The sequence below is a fragment of the Rhinoderma darwinii genome, chromosome 11 (genome assembly GCF_050947455.1).
Source record: "Rhinoderma darwinii isolate aRhiDar2 chromosome 11, aRhiDar2.hap1, whole genome shotgun sequence".
Taxonomy (NCBI): Eukaryota; Metazoa; Chordata; class Amphibia; order Anura; family Rhinodermatidae; genus Rhinoderma; species Rhinoderma darwinii.
The window spans coordinates 17255631-17277960 of record NC_134697.1 but is presented as its reverse complement, the minus strand read 5'-3'; the positions used below and the strand labels follow the sequence as shown (position 1 = coordinate 17277960).

Below are 22330 nucleotides of genomic sequence, written 5' to 3'. Positions count from 1 at the left end.
TTAAATGCGGAAAATCCAGAGTATAAGGCCTTATTCAGACGTACGTGTCCGTTTCGCATCCGCAAAAAACACCGTTTTTTTTCCTGCGTTGCAGTTCCATGGCCGTCAGTGTTTGTTTCGTGCGGCATCAGTTTTTAATGTTGGTGTACATTTTTAAATTTATTTATTGTTTTTCTCTGCATTTCTTTCGCAACTGCTGGGTGAATCATGGACAGCACACGCGAGACGTCCATGTGCTGTCCGTGATTTTCACGCAACCATTGACCGTGGGTGCGTGATCTGAAAAAAAAGACAAGAATAGGACATGCAGGGAGTTTCACGTAGCGGAGACACACTGCTTGAAAAATAATGGATGTCTGAATAGCCCCATTGAATCGCATAGGTCCGCGTGCTGTCAGTTGTTTTAGCGGACAGCACACAGACGTATACAATGTTCGTATGAATAAGGTCTAATAAAGTAGCATAGAAACATAGAAAAAAGCTTTATAAATTGATCTACGTTGCGGTATTTTAATCTGCAGCATGTGAATTGATGCTGCGGAATCGCTGGTTTTCTTTTGTGGATTTTCCACATTGAATTCAATGGGGAGGTAAAACCGCAACAAATAGCAGATCTTGTTAATTTTGCTCCGGAAAAGGTGGGATTCCGTTTCAAAAAGATCGCAACTCCGAGAAAAAAAAGATTACATTAAACCCAGATCTCATATGTTTATGAAATGGTATATGTTGCAATTTTTTGTGGCGGAAAAGCTGAGATTCCACCACAAAAATTGCAACTCAGAAACAAAAAGTTTATACTTACCCAGATCTCTCTGCTTCAGCGTCCAGCCCAGCCTCCATGGACGACGTTTCCTCCCATGTGACTGCTGCAGCCAATCACAAAAGTATGGGCTTTTCTTTTTTACCTTCTACTTTCCGCAGCGGTCATTTGGCCGAAAAACTGCACCCCATTTTTGTGCGTCTTTTCGGCCTGAACTCCCTGTGTACTTTTACGCAGCGTCTTCGCCCTGTGTGAACATACCCTAATAGTGGTATTACTAGTTGACACCCAGCTTTTCGGGAAAATATATAATTAAGATATGACTCAATAGAATTGTTAATAAGTTGACAAAAGCAGACGACTTAAGGACTAATATTTAAATGTGATTTTTTTTTTTTATATTTTTAGTTTAGATTAATTATTTTTTTTAACCTTCAGATATTTGGATTCAGTGTTTTAGTTGTGCAGGAATATTAGATAAAACTATGGCTGCTCCTGTCCGGATTCTGAGTCATATGTGATGTGCTCTTTAGGCCCTGTTCACACTGAGTTTTTTGAAGGCAGAAAATTCTGCCTCAAAATTCCGTCTGGAATTTTGAGGCAGATTTTGATCTGCCTGCTCGCGGTTTGCCACATTTTTTTCTGTGTTTTTCGCCCGCAGCCATTGAACGCCGCGGGAAAAAATGCAGCGAAAAAAGCTTTCTCTGCCTCCCATTGATGTCGCTTCTCTTTCCCGTGAGACGGTATTACCTTTCGCGGGAAAAAAACGCCTCCGCGTATTCGGACATTTTTTTGGCGCGTTTTCCATGTCAGAAAACGTGTAAAGAAACTCAGTGGGAACAGGGCCTTACACAACACAAACAAATTACAAATGGCTTGTGGTCGTAGCGGATCAATGGTCAGTGTGACGTCCTTGGTCCCTGTCATAGCCGGGCCGGCCATTCATTGCGCTCTTATAGATCTATATAAACACACTTCCCTATAATATTGCTGATTACGGACTGACTGCGCGGTCCCCTCACTCTGGTGGACTGTGGTAATACACTTCTTTAAGAAATATCATTTTAATGAGTCGGAAATGACTTGAAAAGTGTATTTACTTGTTACATGACACGGCACATTTTGGAGTCATCTATAAAGGACTGATTTTTTAAATTGGACGGAGAAGGCTACAAACATGGCTCGCTTGTTGTTGTGATCGGTAATTGTCAGCTGTTTGATCCAGCGTTTCATTGTAACAAAGAATAATGGTCTGCCCTATCTTCATTTTACACTGGCACATTAAAGGATGTAATGCAGCTCGTAGGATAGTAATGCTCGGCACATAATGGTGCCTGTAATTGCCTGTTTTCAATCACTCCGCTGCAGCCCTTCGTTCTATCATCTCTCCAGAAATGCAGCTGATCATAAAACTGTCAAATAATGACATAAAATACACACAAATTAACATTTTTTAATGACTTTAATGCAGACGCTCAGGATTCCAGACCCCGGCAGCACAGCCATACAATTAAAATCTGGACCTAATCTTACAGGGTATTCCATGAATCACCTACAGATACAAACATTTCACAGAATTTTTATGGGACCTCATCACAAATACAGATGTGTCCTGCCTTAAAGCAACCCTACTGTTAAAGTTAAAATTTGACTATACATTGCAAATGTATAGTCATCCTACCTGGTGTCCTTTCCTGAACAATCCTGCCTCCCTTAGGGGGGATTCACACGAGCGTGTATTCGGTCCGTGCGGGCCGCGTGGTTTTCACGCGGCACGCATGGACCAATACAAGTCTATGGGGCAGTACAGACAGTCCGTGCTTTTTGCGCAGCGTTTGTCTGCTGCGCAAAAAGCGCGACAGGTTCAATAACTCTGCGTATTTCGCACATCACGCACCCATTGAAGTCAATGGGTGCGTGAAAACCACGCAGGTTGCACGGAAGCACTTCCGTGCGAACCGACTGAAACAGCGCACCAGCTGTCAAAAGGATGAATGTAAACAGAAAAGCACCACGTGCTTTTCTGTTTCCGACCATCCAAACGGAGTGTCTTTGCGATGAGCGAAGCCAGACAAGCGAACCGAATTTCACCGGGTTCGGCCGAACACGGCAAAAAAATTATCGGTACGCGACGTCAGGAGATAGTCACTGTCCATGGTGCTGAAAGAGTTAAACTGTTTCAGCACCATGGACAGTGACTTCCGATCCCAATATACATGAACCTTGTTAGGGATCTGCCAGGTACTACGTCTAGGTATACTCCTGGGATTAATCAATCCACACCTGAGGCCAGACCTCTTAGACTGACACCGGCTCCCACCAACCAGGGTGGCAGGCTCAGGAGTGGGAGAGCCTATCGCGGCCTGGTCAGTCGGAGTTAGCTCCGCCCCCTGTCCTTTATTACCTGCTGTGTTCTCCTCCTCAGTGCTTGTAATTCTTTTGGATTCCTGGCCCCACTGCTGCTTGCTCCAGCCTGCTTCTGCCGTGCTTCTGCCTTGCTGCTGTTCTGCTTAACCTGCTTTGCTTTGCCTCCAGCTTGCTTCCTCCTCCGTGCTCACTTGGGTATACTCCACCTTATCCTGGTCCTGACTACTCATTCACCGCTCCGTTTCCTCGCGGCGTTCCGTGGGCTACTGCCCCTTCCCTTGCGTGTTCCCTGTTTGTTTTCCCGTGCACTTAGACAGTGTAGGGACCGCCGCCCAGTTGTACCCCGTCGCCTAGGGCGGGTCGTTGCAAGTAGGCAGGGACAGGGCGGTGGGTAGATTAGGGCTCACTTTCCCTTCACCTCCTTCCTGCCATTACATAATTACAAGCCCCTTACCTAGTCTACCATTTCCCCTACGCTGACGCTATCATGGACCCCCTTGAGACCCTGACCCAGCAGATGCAGGGCCTCTCCCTACAGGTCCAGGCCCTGGCCCAGAGGGTCAACCAGGGTGACGCTGCCTTGGTAGTACCCCTCACCTCACCTCTAGAACCCGACCTCAAGTTACCTGACCGGTTGTCAGGGGACCGTAAGACGTTTCTCTCCTTCCGGGAGAGTTGCAGACTGTATTTCCGCCTAAAACCCCACTCCTCAGGTTCCGAGAACCAGCGGGTGGGTATCATCATATCCCGACTCCAGGAAGGGCCCCAAGAGTGGGCCTTCTCCTTGGCTCCTGACGCCCCTGAACTTTCCTCTGTTGATCATTTTTTCTCTGCCCTCGGACTCATTTACGACGAGACTGACAGGACTGCTTTGGCCGAGAGTCAGCTGGTGACCTTACGTCAGGGTAGGAGACCGGTTGAGGAATACTGTTCTGATTTTAGAAAGTGGTGCGTAGCTTCTCGGTGGAACGACCCGGCCCTAAGGTGCCAGTTTAGGTTAGGATTATCTGACGCCCTGAAGGATCTGCTGGTTAGCTACCCCTCTTCTGACTCCCTTGACCAGGTTATGGCCCTAGCAGTACGACTTGACCGACGTCTCAGGGAACGTCAGCTTGAACGTTTCAATGTGTTCCCCTCTGACTTCCCTGCGATTCCCCCCGAGGTCCCGTCTCCTCGCTCTTCCACGGAGGACTCGGAGGTACCTATGCAACTCGGGGCCTCCATGTCCCCTCGACAACGTAGAGAGTTTCGCAGGAAGAATGGTCTCTGCTTCTATTGTGGGGACGACAAGCATCTACTGAACACCTGTCCCAGGCGCAAGAATAAACAGCCGGAAAACTTCTGCGCCTAAGTGATCATCGGGGAGGTCACTTGGGCGCACAGGTATTTCCCGTTAATATAAAACGCAATAAAATTTTGCTTCCCTTTCAGGTCTCGTTTGCTGGCCGGTCTGCCACTGGCAGTGCCTTCGTGGATTCTGGCTCATCTGCTAATATCATGTCTGTGGAATTTGCTATGTCTCTAAAAATGCCTTTTATTGATTTGCCTTATCCTATCCCGGTAGTGGGTATCGACTCCACTCCTCTTGCTAATGGTTATTTTACTCTGCATACTCCTGTTTTTTAACTCCTTGTTGGCTCCATGCATTTGGAGCAGTTCTCTGTACTGGTGATGCAGGGATTATCGTCCGATCTGGCATTAGGTCTTCCCTGGTTGCAGCTGCATAATCCCACGTTTGATTGGAATACTGGGGATCTCACCAAATGGGGTAGTGAATGCCTGATGTCATGTCTTTCGGTTAACTCTTTCTCCCCGGGAGGAGGTAAACACGCTTCCTGAGTTTGTTCAGGACTTCGCTGATGTGTTTTCTAAGGAGGCCTCCGAGGTGTTGCCCCCTCATAGAGATTACGATTGCGCCATCGATTTGGTGCCTGGTGCCAAGCTTCCTAAGGGTAGGATATTTAATCTTTCATGTCCTGAACGTGAAGCTATGAGGGTGTATATCCAAGAATGCCTGGCCAAGGGTTTCATTCGCCCCTCGACTTCTCCTGTAGGTGCTGGCTTCTTCTTTGTGGGGAAGAAGGATGGTGGTCTTAGGCCGTGCATTGATTATCGTAACCTGAATAAGGTCACCGTAAGGAACCAGTACCCACTTCCTTTGATTCCGGATCTTTTTAATCAGGTTCAGGGAGCCCAATGGTTTTCTAAGTTCGATCTACGGGGGGCATATAACCTTATCCGCATCAAAGAGGGGATGAGTGGAAAACTGCGTTCAACACACCCGAGGGTCATTTCGAATACCTGGTCATGCCCTTTGGGTTGTGTAATCCCCTGCTGTCTTCCAGAATTTTATTAATGAAATCCTGAGAGATTACCTGGGTAATTTTCTTGTTGTGTACCTTGATGACATACTGGTGTTTTCCAAGGACTGGTCCTCCCACGTGGAGCATGTCAGGAAGGTGCTCCAGGTCCTTCGGGAGAATAATCTGTTTGCTAAGACTGAAAAATGTGTCTTTGGGGTACAGGAGATACCATTTTTAGGGCAAATCCTCACTCCTCATGAATTCCGCATGGACCCTGCCAAGGTTCAGGCTGTGGCGGAATGGGTCCAACCTGCCTCTCTTAAGGCGTTACAGTGTTTTTTAGGGTTCGCCAACTATTACAGGAGATTTATTGCCAACTTCTCGGTCGTCGCTAAGCCTCTTACGGACCTTACTCGCAAGGGTGCGGATGTCCTCCATTGGCCCCCCGAGGCCGTCCAGGCCTTTGAGACCCTCAAGAAGTGCTTTATCTCGGCCCCCGTGCTGATTCAGCCCAACCAAGAGGAGCCATTTATTGTGGAGGTTGATGCATCCGAGGTGGGAGTGGGGGCCGTCTTGTCCCAGGGTACCAGCTCCCTCACCCAACTCCGCCCCTGTGCTTACTTCTCTAGGAAGTTTTCGCCCACGGAGAGTAACTATGATATTGGCAACCACGAACTTCTAGCCATTAAATGGGCTTTTGAAGAGTGGCGGCACTTCCTGGAGGGGGCCAGACACCAGGTAACGGTCCTTACTGATCACAAGAATCTGGTTTTCCTAGAATCGGCCCGGAGGCTTAATCCTAGACAAGCTCGGTGGGCACTATTCTTTACCAGATTTAATTTCTTGGTTACCTATAGGGCTGGGTCCAAGAATATTAAGGCTGATGCTCTGTCACGTAGTTTCATGGCCAATCCTCCTTCCGAGAAGGATCCTGCTTGTATTTTACCCCCTGGTATAATCGTTTCTGCCACGGATTCTGATTTAGCTTCTGATATCGCGGCTGATCAGGGTTCAGCTCCCGGGAGCGTCCCTGGGGACAAACTGTTTGTTCCCCTGCAATACCGGCTAAGGGTACTCAGGGAAAACCATGACTCCGCTCTATCTGGTCATCCTGGCATCTTGGGCACCAAACACCTCATTACCAGAAACTATTGGTGGCCTGGGTTGCCTAAAGACGTTAGGGCTTACGTCGCCGCTTGTGAGGTTTGCGCTAGGTCCAAAACCCCTAGGTCCCGACCTGCGGGCCTACTACGTTCCTTGCCCATTCCCCAGAGACCTTGGACCCATATCTCCATGGATTTTATCACCGATTTGCCCTCATCTCAGGGCAAGTCGGTGGTGTGGGTGGTAGTAGACCGCTTCAGCAAGATGTGCCACTTTGTGCCCCTTAAGAAGCTACCTAACGCCAAGACGTTAGCTTCTTTGTTTGTGAAACACATCCTGCGTCTCCATGGGGCCCCAGTCAATATCGTTTCTGACAGAGGGGTACAATTTGTTTCCTTATTTTGGAGAGCTTTTTGTAAAAAGTTGGAGATTGATCTGTCCTTCTCCTCCGCCTTCCATCCCGAAACTAATGGCCAAACGGAATGGACTAACCAATCCCTGGAACAATATTTAAGGTGTTTCATCTCTGACTGTCAATTCGATTGGGTCTCATTCCTTCCCCTTGCTGAATTTTCCCTGAATAACCGGGTCAGTAACTCGTCAGGGGTCTCCCCGTTTTTCTGTAATTTTGGGTTTAACCCAAGGTTCTCCTCCGTTTCCCCTGGTTGTTCCAATAATCCTGAGGTAGAGGATGTTCATCGGGAACTGTGCACAGTCTGGGCCCAGGTTCAGAAGAACCTAGAGGCGTCCCAGAGCGCACAAAAGATTCTGGCTGATAGTAGACGTTCTGCTAACCTCCGGTTTGTCGTCGGGGATTTGGTCTGGTTGTCGTCCAGGAACTTGCGCCTTAAGGTCCCGTCCAGGAAGTTTGCTCCCCGATTTATTGGACCTTATAAGATCATTGAAGTCCTCAACCCTGTATCCTTCCGTCTGGAGCTGCCCCCATCCTTTCGTATACATGACGTCTTCCATGCCTCCCTCCTTAAACGCTGCTCCCCGTCCTGGTCCCCCTCGAGGAAACCTCCTGTTCCCGTTCTCACCCCTGAGGGGGTGGAATTCGAGGTGGCCAAGATTATGGACAGTAGGATGGTCCAGGGCTCCCTCCAGTACCTGGTCCATTGGAGAGGATACGGGCCGGAGGAGAGGACTTGGGTACCTGCTCGTGATGTTCACGCTGGGGTATTGATCAGGAGGTTCCACCTTCTCTTCCCTACTAAACCGGGTCCTCTTAGTAAGGGTCCGGTGGCCCCTCATAAAAGGGGGAGTACTGTTAGGGATCTGCCAGGTACTACGTCTAGGTATACTCCTGGGATTAATCAATCCACACCTGAGGCCAGACCTGTTCGACTGACACCCTCTCCCACCAACAAGGGTGGCAGGCTCAGGAGTGGGAGAGCCTATCGCGGCCTGGTCAGTCGGAGTTAGCTCCGCCCCTGTCCTTTATTACCTGCCGTGTTCTCTTCCTCAGTGCTTGTAATTCTTCTGGATTCCTGGCCCCACTGCTGCTTGCTCCAGCCTGCTTCTGCCGTGCTTCTGCCTTGCTGCAGTTCCGCTTAACCTGCTTCGCTTTGCCCCTGGCTTGCTTCCTTCTCCGTGCTCACGTTGGTATACTCCACTTCATCCTGGTCCTGACTCTCATTCACCGCTCCGTTTCCTCGCGGCGTTCCGTGGGCTACTGCCCCTTCCCTTGCGTGTTCCCTGTTTGTTCTCCCGTGCACTTAGACAGCGTAGGGACCGCCGCCCAGTTGTACCCCGTCGCCTAGGGCGGGTCGTTGCAAGTAGGCAGGGACAGGGCGGTGGGTGGATTAGGGCTCACTTTCCCTTCACCTCCTTCCTGCCATTACAAACCTGTAGAAAAAAAAACGAAGTTCTGACTTACCGCTAACTCCTGGCTTCTTCCTCCAGTCTGACCTCCCGAGATGACAATTCAGTCCAAGTGACAGCACCAGCCAATCACAGGCCAAGCACAGGCTGCAGCGGTCACATGGACTGGCGCGTCATCCAGGGAGGTGGGGCCCGATGTCGAGAGGCGCCTCACCAAGGACGCGTCACCAAGGACGCGTCACCAAGGCAACGGCTGGGAAGTTCTCGGTAAGTACGAACTTTTTCTTTTTTTTCAACAGGTTTTTCGATAGGATGTGTTCGGCATTCACTGTCGAGGGTGCTGAAAGAGTTAGCTCTTTCAGCACCTTGGACAGTGACGGCCGTCGACTAGCCTCATCTCTATTATGGCGGCTGCACGAAAATCACGCAGCCGCGCATCAGACACGGATTACACACGCAGCTGTCAAATGGTTTTTGCTCGCGCAAAACGCAGCGTTGTTTGCGCGCGCAAAAACGCAACGTCCGTCTGTATCTGCCCTTACAGCGACCCGATCCCCTCGTTGACATCTTTCCAAAATAGCCACCGCAGTCTGAGACATACCTATGCAGAGCCGTCTTAGGAAGTTCTAGACACGCCCCCCCTGAACTGCCGTCCAATGGACATGTAAGTTATCGGCAATCTGAGTCATCAGCGCTGGTCCATCGGAGAGAAGTGGTGAGGGGGGTGTGTATAGTCAAATTTACATTTTTGAATGGAGGGTCGCTTTAACTTAGCATATAAGTGACATGAGAAACTTGGGCTCTCATGTTAAAAAGACGTATACCTCTGATGGATGCCTCCAACGATGGATGCCTCCTATAGGCTCCCATGTTAGAAAAAAAAATATGCCGCGATGGAAGCCTATGGGTGATGGATGCCTTGAGGGATACCATCCATTGGCTGGTTGTCGCGGTACACTTTTTTTTTTTAACATAGGAGCCTGTGGGCAATGGATGGCTGACTGATGGTATCTATCGAGGCATCCATCGCCTGTAGAATCCCATGTTAAAAAACGTATAGTGTGCTGTATATATTTTTTCCTACTGGATTGAACACAGTCTTCCTTCATGACAACACGACTCTCCGTCCTGGGACCGGGCCCCGCTGTACTCTATGTAATCGCTGTACTACTGCACCTGCTTATACATAGAGTACAGCAGGGTCGGTCACATGACGAAGAGTCGTATCATTATAAAAGAAGACTGTGCAACTAGACTTCCGGTCCCACGCCAGCGCTATAAAAATCTATGAAAATCCCATAATCAGCACGACGGGGGAGCGGAATGTATATTAGCGAGCGTATCACATACTGCAGGGACTACACTGATAATACTTAACTGTCCCCACATAATCCCTTTAAGGGTAGACACATCTGTAATCAACTTTATTGAAATAGGTCAGTAGGAACACTGCAAGATCAGCGCTTCTATGAAACGGAGGTCTTGTAAGGTAACCCTATTGTTCCCCTTTGAACAATCCCTTTTGCTAGTAGGGTCCCTCGATATTTGAATGGTCACAGGATGTCTCTCCATTGGGACCCTTAGCAATCAGCTGGAGTTTGTGGGAGAACACGGCATCAAGTATTTAAATCCCCTGCAGTGCCACCACAGGCCAAATGAAGCATTACACTGTTTCTATTGAAACTAAAAGACTGCCCATATAATGCATGAATGTGCCAGATCCTCCAAAGAGAGAAATGCTTTTTATTGTCATTCTCTACTCTGGCTAATAGATCAGGAACCTAATTTTTTATTAACTCAGAATTCCTTAATATGGTATTTTAAAATAGGTTTTCTAAACTTGATAACCCCTTTAAAGGTGATGTTTAATCAAAATGTTAACATGGCCATATATTAGTAAAAATCAGTAAATCAGAAGTTGGAATGATACCCAAAGTTTTGTCATTATGTTTCATTTACTTGCAAAGATATTGTCATTTGTCTATGATGTTGCGGTGGTGGCCAGATTTGAAGTAGTGATAATAGGATGTGTAGCCATATTGCTCGTCTTCTCAGAAACTGGTGGTAAAAACTGTCATTTCATTGTTGATTAGCGACAGTTTCGTCATGAGTTACTGAGAAGTTCATTTAAAAAAAGGACAACCAATACAGCTGCACTTTTTGTGGTCAGTTTTGCAAAAATAGCCAACGCAATGTAAAATGCCCATATCAGTAAGCAAAACATTATTTATTCACTTTTGGTTTTTTTTAATGTTTGGGGTTAAAATTCTTTCTTTGCCTATGAAGAAACTTTCATTTTGATTTTGGCTATGATATCTTTTTAGAGATGTGGCGTCAGAATAGATATAGTATACACGTTTGCCATTTGTAGCTTGACTTGTACTTACTTCAGTAGGTTGCTGTAGGGTCAATGATGGTACAAGCCCCAGTGACCATTTCCCTTTGTCAAGTGTTTCAGATTACCTGTTGTGTTCAGTGGATTTTGGTCCTAGATTTGGTCCAGTTGTCTGATATACTTGGCCAGAGAGTTGGTTGCCCCATCCTACTGTCCAGGCAATTATCCTTGGTGTCCAGTATTATGATATTCAAACACCTGGTGTCTATGCTGAGGTCTAGCGGTTTAGTGCCTCACCAGTCTTGGATGTCCAGTGGTTTATTATTTTAAAGACCGTTTTTATCTATTGCCCAAGTCGATCCCTGATGTCCATTGGTTTTGTGCCACCAGCAGTACCTGGCATACAGTGTTTGGATGCCCCATAAAATCCATAGTCTCCTGTGTGTGGTGTGACATGACACTTATATGCTTTCTACTTTGATCTCTATGACCATCTGACAACAGCACCTACGATCTTCTAGCTATTATACTCTTTGGTAGAAAAGGAACAGCTGTCATCTGACAGGTGTTCCTTTCTTGAGAGTAGTACGAGTTCTGTATGCGTGCTTCTCTTGATCAACCCAGGGGATAAAACTGCACCCTAGGAGGCAGCCTCTACTACCTACCCCTAACCCTTGCCCTGTCTAAGGCACTATGATGTTCAGACTTTTTAACGTCGTGAGACATGAATACAAACTTGAGGGTATAAGTTCATTGACTGCTCTAGAATATAAATTTCCTACTCGGAGATGACTCCAGATGTTTGTTTCCTCATACACAGCCATACCACACTGGCTTATTGATCCTTGTGTAAATTGGGTTGTGGGGATTGTGGGTTAAAGTTTAGACACTTGGTTACACCTCACAGTGCATATGATAATAATAATAATAATAATAATAATAATAATAATAATAATAATAATAATAATAATAATAATAATAATACTAACTGTAATATTATATAATAATTATGCTGATGTCATTGTAACCATTGAATATGTTTATATACGTTTCTCATAGAGTTGGACGTCGAGAACATGCAGATCCTTTTATGGAAGAACTTAATCCAGGAGATGCTTCAGAACCAGAAGGACGGGGAACTGGTCAGTTGAGAGAATAGTTGTATAACTTTCCAAATTCTTGTTGTCTACAGTTGAAGGATATTAAAGGTATTCTATAGAATGAGAAAAACATGGATGCTTTCTTCCAGAAACAGCGCCACACTTATTAACAGGTTGTGCCTGGTATTGCAACTCAGTCCTATTCACTTCAATTGCGCATGAATGAATGAAGTACTGGTTCTGTGATGACTTCTTCATCATTGCTGTTGACCACTTACCTGTCATGAAGCAGTGAATATTGTCAGGAATGGCGTGATTTTCTTTCTTTTTTTCTTGTACTATCACAAGGTTCATGTTCTTCCTTTAAAGTTTTGCTTATCTGTCGACAACGTGAAGTTCTATCTTTGATTAGAAGTTTATGGTAGGAAACCCTATAGACTATAAACTATAGACAGTGGCATAATTAGATCTTACAGCTCCCCTTAGCAAAGCTTCGAAGATATCTCCTCCACCTTTCTAGTAGATGACTATGGAGTAAACAGCAGTAATACCGTCAGCATCATACACAGAATTTAGCTAAAGGTAAAAGCCCAGCTTGTAGCCTGGTAGCCAAAAGGTAGCCAAAAGGACGCGATAGAAAAGAGCCTCCTCCGCACTTTTTACATGACCCCTGGGCCAATTCCCTGCCCCTTGCCTGCTAACGATAGAGTTCACAGGTTCTCAGCACCCGGTAGCGCAGGAGATGGGACCAAGTAGGACTGGGCCCTATCTTTGAGGGTCCCTTAGTAACCGGATGGTCTGCCTCTATGGTATGTATTCCTTTTCCAGGGCTGTATTTAGTGCTACAGTCCCCGCTGGTCAGTGATACATTTGTCCAGTGGTCCTCCGGTAGAGAGTCCTCCTTACTCAATGCACTATGCATTATACGGGACAATCTCTGTGCTTTTTTTATTGCTATAGTCACATCTTAGATTAGTTCTGAGTATGACACATAAATGTTAGGGCATAGCACTATATATATTTTTTTGCAGAAGGAAGTTGAATTTTCTACATGGTTGCCCTGAACTCTTGTCAGAAGCCTGCAGGATGTTATACAAAATGCTATCGTTTGTGTCTCATTAATGGGCTACAAGTTGCTGTAAAGAAAATCTTAGTCTTATAACGGGATCTTTCCAGTCCATGGGTTTCCAAACCACTTTTCTGAAAAAGTAGTCACCCACTTTGCTTCTTAAAAAAAAGAAAAAAAATGGTTATCAAAGAATAGCTGATCACAGGGGAACCCCAATGATTAACTGTAAGTAATCATTTAGCAAGTGTTCAGTTTTCCTGCAGCACCCCCACAGGAGAACTGAAGCATTACGGGAAGCCCATTAAAATCCACAAGCTGTCCGTGTGTCATGAATGGACCTGCCGGGCCCTCCAGAGAAAGAGTGACACTCTTTCTATTTGCCTTCTTCTCTGACTTATTGATGGATGTCCTGAAAGAGGGACTTCCTTCAACACAGAATGCCTTAATAGGGAATTTGAAAATGAGTTCTCTAAAACAGACAATCCCATGAAAGGCCCCTCTGCCACATAAGAAGATGTCAGTTTTATAAACGGCACTTGGTAGGTGGGGGCCCTGTTAAAGATTTTTCATTGGAGCTCAGGATTTAAGGTACAGAATCAGAAAAACATGGCTGTTTTCTTCCAAAAACAGTGCCATACATATCCACAGGTTGTGTCTGGTATTGCAGCTTAGCCCTACTCATTTCAATGGAGCGTTTTTGCATTATCAGAGACAACCTATGTACAGATGTGGCGCTATTTCTGGAAGATCGCAAACATGTTTTTCTAATCCAGTAAAACCCCCTTTAACTCAATTTGAACTGGTGGGAATCCAGCCTTGTACACTAATTTTCTTTGTAGTGACCACTTTTTAGAAAATAATAAATACAAATTTCGGAGCTATCAACAATTTTGGGACAAAACACTGATAATTAGTTGCAAACTTCTAGCGCCACATTTGCTCATGGACATGCAATATTTTTTGGTCATAGATTTATTGCGACATGAGCCTCACTATATTTAGAAAATGGAAAAACTATTACAGTCCACAAAATTATTTCTGTAATTTTGTAATTTTTTTTTCAAAATAAATTTTCCGATTTCACTAATAGTGATTGAATTGATTTACATTTAGAGTATCCTATATCTGGTTCACCTTTAATTCCTATTGCATTTCTAGTTGTACTAGGTGTAATTTCTCTGTTCCTCCAGTGGGTGGCAGTAGAGAATTGTACATTAGCCTCCAGTTTATTCAGAAAAATAAACAAATAGTTGCAAAACTCATAAAAAAGGCTTCCATATTAACCAGTGCAGCGCTGCGGTATAGTTTGCAAATGTCATTCCTCTACAATCCTTATGTCAAGAATTAATCCCTGAAGTGTGCTGAATTTCAGGGCTTTTAATGCCCCGTCACAGAGGCTTTGCTTTGAAATGTAACATTTTGGGTCATATCTTGTACAAAAATGTTGTTCCTAATCCTGATATATGCAGAGAATCACAATTAGGGGCTCAAGTTCTTGAAGAGACGACAGAACATACAAAAATGTTACTGATATAGTCAGGACTCTGCAGAGGAATGTTAGTTATCCTCCCCAGCGAGTAGTCAGAGCAGATAATAGTGATGATACTATTGATAAGAGCCTGAAATACAGAAGACGACTTTTCGGTGACATTGTAATGTCAGAGCGATGTCCTCTATAGATCTTGATGGCACTACCCCCCCCCCCCCTTTCCGCCACCAGTTTTTATCTGCTGAATAATAATAATTAAAGTGACCCTCCAGTATTAGCTCTGCTTGTAGGACTATTCCAAAAGGCCATAATAGGACCTCATAATAGGGTCCATATTACAGTCCCGACCTGCTGTGGTTATACTGGACTGAGAATAGATCATCATATGGTTCTATGGACGTGTAAATTCTGGAGGGTCACTTTAATCATTATTCTGCCAATGAAGCCATCACATTAACATATTAACATAATATATTCCACATGAATATTAATTCCTTAAGGACGCTGCCTGTTTTGAGCCTCCAGGATACAGCAATTATTATTTTTTCATTATCAGTCAAATTATTTTTTTCCCATCAACATAGCTTTATGAGGGCTTGTTTTTTGTGGGACAAGTCTTATTTTTCAGTGGTACCATTTTGGGGTACATATCATTTATCGATCAACATTTTATAAGAAAAAAAAATGTGGAGAGTTGGGGAACAAAATAGCCATGGCCATCAATAGGGAACTAATGGGAGCCAAGTCACTTAGGTGCAGCAGTCCCTTTTGACCTTACCATCTAAGGGTATGTGCACACACACTAATTACGTCCGTAATTGACGGACGTATTTCGGCCGCAAGTCCCGGACCGAACACAGTGCAGGGAGCCGGGCTCCTAGCATCATACTTATGTACGATGCTAGAAGTCCCTGCCTCGCTGCAGGACAACTGTCCCGTACTGGAAACATGATTACAGTACGGGACAGTTGTCCTGCAGCGAGGCAGGGACTCCTAGCATCGTACATAAGTATGATGCTAGGAGCCCGGCTCCCTGCACTGTGTTCGGTCCGGGACTTGCGGCCGAAATACGTCCGTCAATTACGGACGTAATTAGTGTGTGTGCACATACCCTAAGAGGTTAAAGGTCTGGACTCTGAGTCATCTCCGATCCTGGATGCTACAGTAGGATCTCGGCCGTGACTTGCATAACGCGACAAACTATTAGGGCGTGGGACAGGAAGGGGTTAATGAGAAGGATTGTTTATATCCAATAAGTAAAGAATTTAGAGTTTACTTTATGGCTAAATACCTTATTTTGTGTTCCACTCCCAGCATGCCCCAGAATAAAGCACAGGTATAATATTTACTAGGGTGGAGCGGTCTCCTGCGCTCATAGTCGCCCCCTACTGGTTAATATATTGTTTTATAGCCAGAAGAGGGGTGAGGGAGAGAAGTGCCAACAGGTCTGACTACCTTCGTGTATAGTAATTTTTTGTTATTTTACATTCATAGGTGGTGCTGTGACTGATTTTGATGGAGATGGTATGCTGGACCTAATCTTATCCCACGGAGAGTCCATGGCACAGCCTTTATCTGTGTTCAAGGGAAAGCAGGTGAGACTTCATTAATAATTGCTGTCTCCTTCAGGGGGAAGCCTGTTGTTGACTGTTAAAGCCATTTTCCTGTGGGGTGCCCCCTTCTGCTCCATCTGACATCCTCCTTCCCTCCTTCATGCATCTGTTCGTCATATGACATCACTTCCTGTCTCAGTGACTACCAAGTCTTGTCTCCTAACATACATTACTATGGTAGTCACAGCCAATAATTCTCCTAGAGGCGTGGGAGAGAATAGGTCAGGAAGGCTTAGCAGTTATGGAAGATGGCTCCTAGTCCTGGGCTTGAACTAGGGGCAGGAATGTAGATTAGTAGGTCAGTGATGTGTATAGATTGAGGGTTTCTCGTAGATTGGTAATGGTGAGTGCTTATGAGGAGAATAAGGCTTTCATACAGATATGGGATCTATGATCTGAATCCCTAGCACTTCTTAAAGGGGTTATCTCCTAAGAGACATCCTCTTTTAGCTGATCGCCGTGGGTTTGACTTCCGGTACCCCGGCATACATCTGATTTTTTCAGGGGAACCTAAGCCAGGCAAGTGTAATATTACATAGCGGGCATTCAGATGAAGGGCAGCCCATATAGTATGCTCAAGTCCGCCAGAACAGGAGCTGCTCTTACAAAGCATCTCTCCGCTCCGGCTTATAGAAGGGGACCCCGCACTATAAAATCCACATGCCCTAATAGGGCATATGGACAGAGCTTGTCTTCAAGAGGGAACACCTTTAGGGTTCTTTACTAAAAATAATTTCTCCAATTGCCCTTATGCTCAAAAAGTATGAAACAATTTTTTTAAATGTTTTTTCTTCCTGATCCTTTCCCTATAGACAGAGTGTTTATTTCTTAAATGTAGCAGTATTTTCTGGAGTACAAATCCAGGTGTGAATGGGGAGGGGGAGATCGGCTAAACAAAATATAAGCACTAACACCATTTTTGTGGTACTTGGAATGGTTGTTACGTCCCATTTTCTACACAGAACTAAAGTAACTGAGCTCTGAGACCTGCCCAAGCTTTCAATGCAGCAAAAAGATCATAATCTTCAACTTCAAATGCTGACCCCATCCATATATATGTAACCGCTCTTCAACCTGCTTAGCAGTATTCCTGACAGTGATGTCATCAGGGGTACATAGGTCTAATGTGTGAGAACATCACTTGGCCGCAGAACTTATTGATTTTTGTTATTTATATAAATATTTTTTTTTTTTATTTTTTTTTTAAGTATTTTGGAAAGTTTTTGAAATTTCAGATAAAACCAGTTCAAAGGTAACCAGTCCAAAGTAATACAAATACAGATATAGGTAACTATTATAAAAGCTATATATGCTTACAGAAAATAACATTTGTCAAAAACTCAGTATAATACTCTGTTTAACTTTGTATATATCAGTCATTTAGTATAATTTTGGATACATAGACAGAGGAGGGGTAAGCCCAATAGCAATAATAAAAATGGGCAGCCCTCATATTGTTAAGCTGGTTAACACTACCTACTTCTTCCATCCTGGTACATATGGGTACCAAGCTTGTTCCCTTTTTGCTCTACTCCCATTCCTTTTAGGAGGGAAGGGCATTATGACCCTTGGCTGGGGCCCTTATTTTGTAACACAGTGGGGGATCCCACCTCTGGGGTACCCTCCTATTTAGAGAACAGAAGCCCCCTGGTCCCCATTCCACCAAGGTGATGCAGTCGCATCCAGCCACAATCTGAATGGAGAGTTGACGCTCTCTCCGTTTAAGTCTATGGAAGTTATGGAAAGAGCCGAACAAACTCCAACCGAACTCTAACTTATTGTTCACTGAGAAGGGAATGGAATGAGTCCAATATTGGGCCCCGTCTTCATTAGTCCTACAGGAGCCACAGGGACTGCGTCTTTATAGTCTTGCCCTTATCATGTTCCTAACATAGACTATAAAGCACCTCCCAACATTTAAATCTTCATTCACAGGACATTTTAAGCCTGCCCAGGAACGCCCACCGTAGGACATATTTGCATATACCCTGCCCCCTTTAACACATTTATGACTGGTTGTCACTTTGCAACCAATGAGCAAATTTAACCTCAGGTTTTATCCACTTTACAATCTCTTAATCACCTCATAGTTCAGATTGTGCCAGGGGCGGACATACCGCATGTGCAGCCGGTGCAGCTGCACAAGGGCCCCGCGTGGGAAGGGGGCCCGTTCCTCTGCTGGCCGACTCAGTTCTCAGCTGCGCGATGCTGAGGACTGAGACAGAGGCCCGTGGACCACTGGCGTAGCTATAGGGGTCGCAGCGGTCGCAATTGCGACCGGGCCCCGAAGCCAGGGGGGCCCACGGCCCCCCGCACCACATCAATAAAAAGTTACTATAGTAACTCGGGCCGCGGGCCCCTGTTACTATAGTAACATACTTTACTTACCTTCCTGGTTCCGGATCGCAGCGGAGGTCCTGACGTCAGGCGCTGTGCGCAGCACATGACGTCACAGCGCTATGCGCCGCGCACAGCATCGAGACGACAGAACTCCCGCCGCGGCCGAAGAGGAAGGTAAGATAGCCCTGACTGGCGGGGTCCGACTCCTGGGACCCGCCAATCAGCTGTTTTGAAGGGGCCGCAGCACTCGTACGAGAGCTGCTCCCCTTCATTCCTGTCACTTCATTCCGGTCACACTGTGAATCGGTTTCGGCGATTCACAGTGTGGGCGAGTAGTGAAATGAAGGGGAAGCAGCTCTCGTACGAGTGCTGCGGCCCCTTCAAAACAGCTGATTTGCGGGTCCCGGGCGACACATCAGCTATTGATGGCCTATCCTGAGGATAGGCCATCAATGTTTAGGGACTGCACAACCCCTAAGCCTACGATGTAGCAGGCTTAGGGGGCCCATGAGACAGGATCACAGATTGTGTGATGCTGTCTGCTGGGCCCTGTATCTAAGCCAATCACATGGTAGGCTTAGATACATGGCCCATGCGTGATCCTGTCTGCTGGGCCCTGTATCTAAGCCTACCACACTGTAGGTTTAGATACAGGGCCCCAGCACACAGTAATCTTATACTGTATAAGATTACTGTCTGCTGGACCCTGTATCTAAGCCTACCTTGTGGTAGGCTTAGATACAGGGTCCCACAGACAGTATCACACATGGGCCCTGTATCTAAGCCTTAGGGTATGTGCACAGACACTAATTACGTCCGTAAGTGACGGATGTATTTCGGCCGCAAGTACCGGACCGAACACACTGCAGGGAGCCGGGCTCCTAGCGTCGTACTTATGTACGACGCTAGGAGTCCCTGCCTCGCTGTGGGACAACTGTCCTGTACTGTAATCATGTTTTCAGTACCGGACAGTTGTCCGGCAGCGAGGCAGGGACTCCTAGCGTCGTACATAACTATGATGCTAGGAGCCCGGCTCCCTGCAGTGTGTTCGGTCCGGTACTTGCGGCCGAAATACGTCCGTCAATTCCGGACGTAATTAGTGTGTGTGCACATACCCTAACACATGTGTTACTAATCATTTTTTGTGTGTTTTCTTACAGGTTCGGTCGTTGGACTACGGCGGATTCCAGGACTACTTCGATGACAGCTTTTTTTTTTATTAATAAAATGGTTAATGAGGGTTGTGTTTTTTTTTTTTATTTCAATAAAATATTTTTTCTATGTCTTTGTGGTTTTTTTTAAACTATATTACTACCGCCTTAGTAATGGCCGCCGGCTGATTGACAGCATCCATTGCTAAGGCAGGGCTTAGTGTTAGCCGGTGCAGAGGCTAACACTAACCCCCTTTATTACCCCGGTACCCACCGCCACCAGGGGTGCTGGGAAGAGCCGGGTACGATCCAGTACCTGACCATCTGTAGTGATGGTCGGCCACTGGGGTGGCCGCAGGCTGGTATTATCAGGAGGGGAAAGGCCAGATACAGTGGCCCTTCCTACCCTGGTGATGCTAGGCTGCTGCTGCTTTATTGTATCTGGCTGGTTATGAAAATGGGGGGGACGCCACGTCATTTAAAAAATAATTGGAAAGAACGATGTCGGGTCCCCCCCAATTTTCATAACCAGCCAGATACAACACAGCAGCAGCAGGCAGCATTACAAGGGTGGGAAGGGCCACTGTTTTTGGCCTTCCCCAGCCTAATACTACCAGCCTGCGGCCACCCCGGTGCCTGCCCGTCACTACAGCTGGTCGGGTACTGGTTTGTACCCGGCTCTTCCCAGTACCCCTGGTGGCGGTGGGTACCGGGGTAATAATGGGGGTTAGTGTAGACTCTGCACCGGCTAACATTAAGCCTCGCCTTAGTAATGGAGGTTGTCAATCAGCCAGCGGCCATTACTAAGGCGGTGATAATAAAGTTTAAAAAGATACAAGCACATAGAAATTTTTTTTATTGAAATAAAAACACAACCCTCATTAACCATTTTATTGAGAATAAAAAAAACGCCGTCATTGAAGTCCTCGTATCCGAAGTCCAACAACCGAACCTGTAAAAAAAACACAAACACACAAAAATAATCAGTAACACATAAAGAAGCAAAATTATTATTCTTACCTTTCCTGGGTCCAGCGCTGGAGCCGCAATGTCAGCGAGCTGGGCCCTGTATCTAATCCTATCATGTGTGATACAGTCTGCTGAGCTGTGTATCTAATCCAATCATGTATGATACTGTGCTGGGCCCTATATCTAATCCGATCATGTGTGATACTGTCTGCTGAGCCACTGTATCTAATCCTATCATGTGTGATACTGTCTGCTGAGCCACTGTATCTAATCCTATAATGTGTGGTACTGTCTGCTGAGCCACTGTATCTAATCCTATCATGTGTGATACTGTCTGCTGAGCCACTGTATCTAATCCTATCATGTGTGGTACTGTCTGCTGAGCCACTGTATCTAATCCTATCATGTGTGGTACTGTCTGCTGAGCCACTGTATCTAATCCTATCATGTGTGATACTGTCTGCTGGGCCACTGTATCTAATCCTATCATGTGTGATACTGTCTGCTGAGCTGTGTATCTAATCCTATCATGTGTGATACTGCCTTCTGAGCCACTGTATCTAATCCTATCATGTGTGATACTGTCTGCTCAGCCACTGTATCTAATCCTATCCATAGTTTATAGGGTCGTAGTGCTATAGATATGCTATGCTGTCTCCTATACACACACTTTTTTTTGGGGCGGACACATATGTATTGGGGCTATTTCCCGGACATTTTAAGCCCTGAGGGTATGTTCACACGGCAGCGTCTGTTACGGCTGAAATTACTGTGCTGTTTTCAGGAGAAAACAGCACCGTAATTTCAGCCGTAATGGCATGTGCAGGCGTCTTTTGCTGCGTCCACTACGGAAGTAATTGAAGCTGGTTTTCCATGGAGTCCATGGAAAACGGCTCCATTTACATCTGAAGAAGTGACAGGCAGTTTTTTACGCGCCGCCTTTCGACAGCGGCGCGTAAAAAAAAATGACCATCGGCACAGAACATCGTAAGACCCATTCAAATGAATGGGCAGATGTTTTCCGACGCTTTTGAGCCGCATTTTCGGATGTAATTCAATGCTAAAACGCCCAAATTACGTCCGTAAATAGTGTGTGTGTGAACCCAGCCTTAGTGACGCACCGGCTGCTAGTGCTGCATTGTTGGGTCACTTAGGAGACCCAGCGATGCAGCTGAAAGCGGACCGTCGGCCATGAGAAGTTTGCGGGGTGGGGGGGGGGGGGCCCTGGCACATTATCTGCACAGGGGCCTTTTGCAGTCTGTGTCCGCCACTGGATTGTGCAGTACATTTTTATGTATCTGGGGAGAAATACTTAATAACTTTTCTCCATCAGCTTTAATGATTTCTTCACTTTTTTTTAGGAGTGCACGGCCAACTGAGTAGGTAACTGGATTAGAACAAATTACTATTGCAGACTGTTGTTTATGGTCTAGTCAGACTAATGCAATGAATGGAGCAGGAGATGCCACCAAGAGACTCCTGACTGCAATGGAAGAGTTTAGAAGAAACACATTAGCCCTGAACGCATAGTTATTCCAAATCTGCACATCACGAACCAAACAATGCCACTGGGTATTATCAATGACATTATCATTTTCAGTAGTTTTACTACTCTGAAATAGAAATATAAGAAGTTTCGGCAACTAGGCAACTTTTTAAGGAGATAGAGAGATCTGAGACTGTGGATATGCCATACATGTCTGAGTTGGGTATGTCGCTTTAATGACAGTATTACAGGTTGTTGTTTTTTTGTTTTTTTTACTGCCGGGGCTAAGATAAGCAGCTTTCACACAGACATTAGCAAGGGAAGATTGCAGACTGGTAGTAGAAAACAAAAGAGGGACATGGGAGAAAACTCTTATAGTGTATAGAGAGGGTGAGCATTATTTTTTACAGGCTGCTTCCA

At 45.8% G+C, this 22330-nt stretch overlaps 1 protein-coding gene across 4 annotated transcripts in view; it reads left to right on the top strand.

Annotated features, from left to right (window-relative positions):
* CRTAC1 (cartilage acidic protein 1) overlaps positions 1-22330 on the top strand; it is a 365203-nt gene that overhangs the window by 301055 nt on the left and 41818 nt on the right. For all 4 annotated transcript variants that reach the window (XM_075843067.1, XM_075843068.1, XM_075843069.1 and 1 more), the window contains exons 9-10: positions 11753-11835; positions 15846-15946. In XM_075843067.1, coding sequence (XP_075699182.1) covers positions 11753-11835; positions 15846-15946 — 184 coding nt within the window. The remainder of the gene's footprint in view (positions 1-11752; positions 11836-15845; positions 15947-22330) is intronic.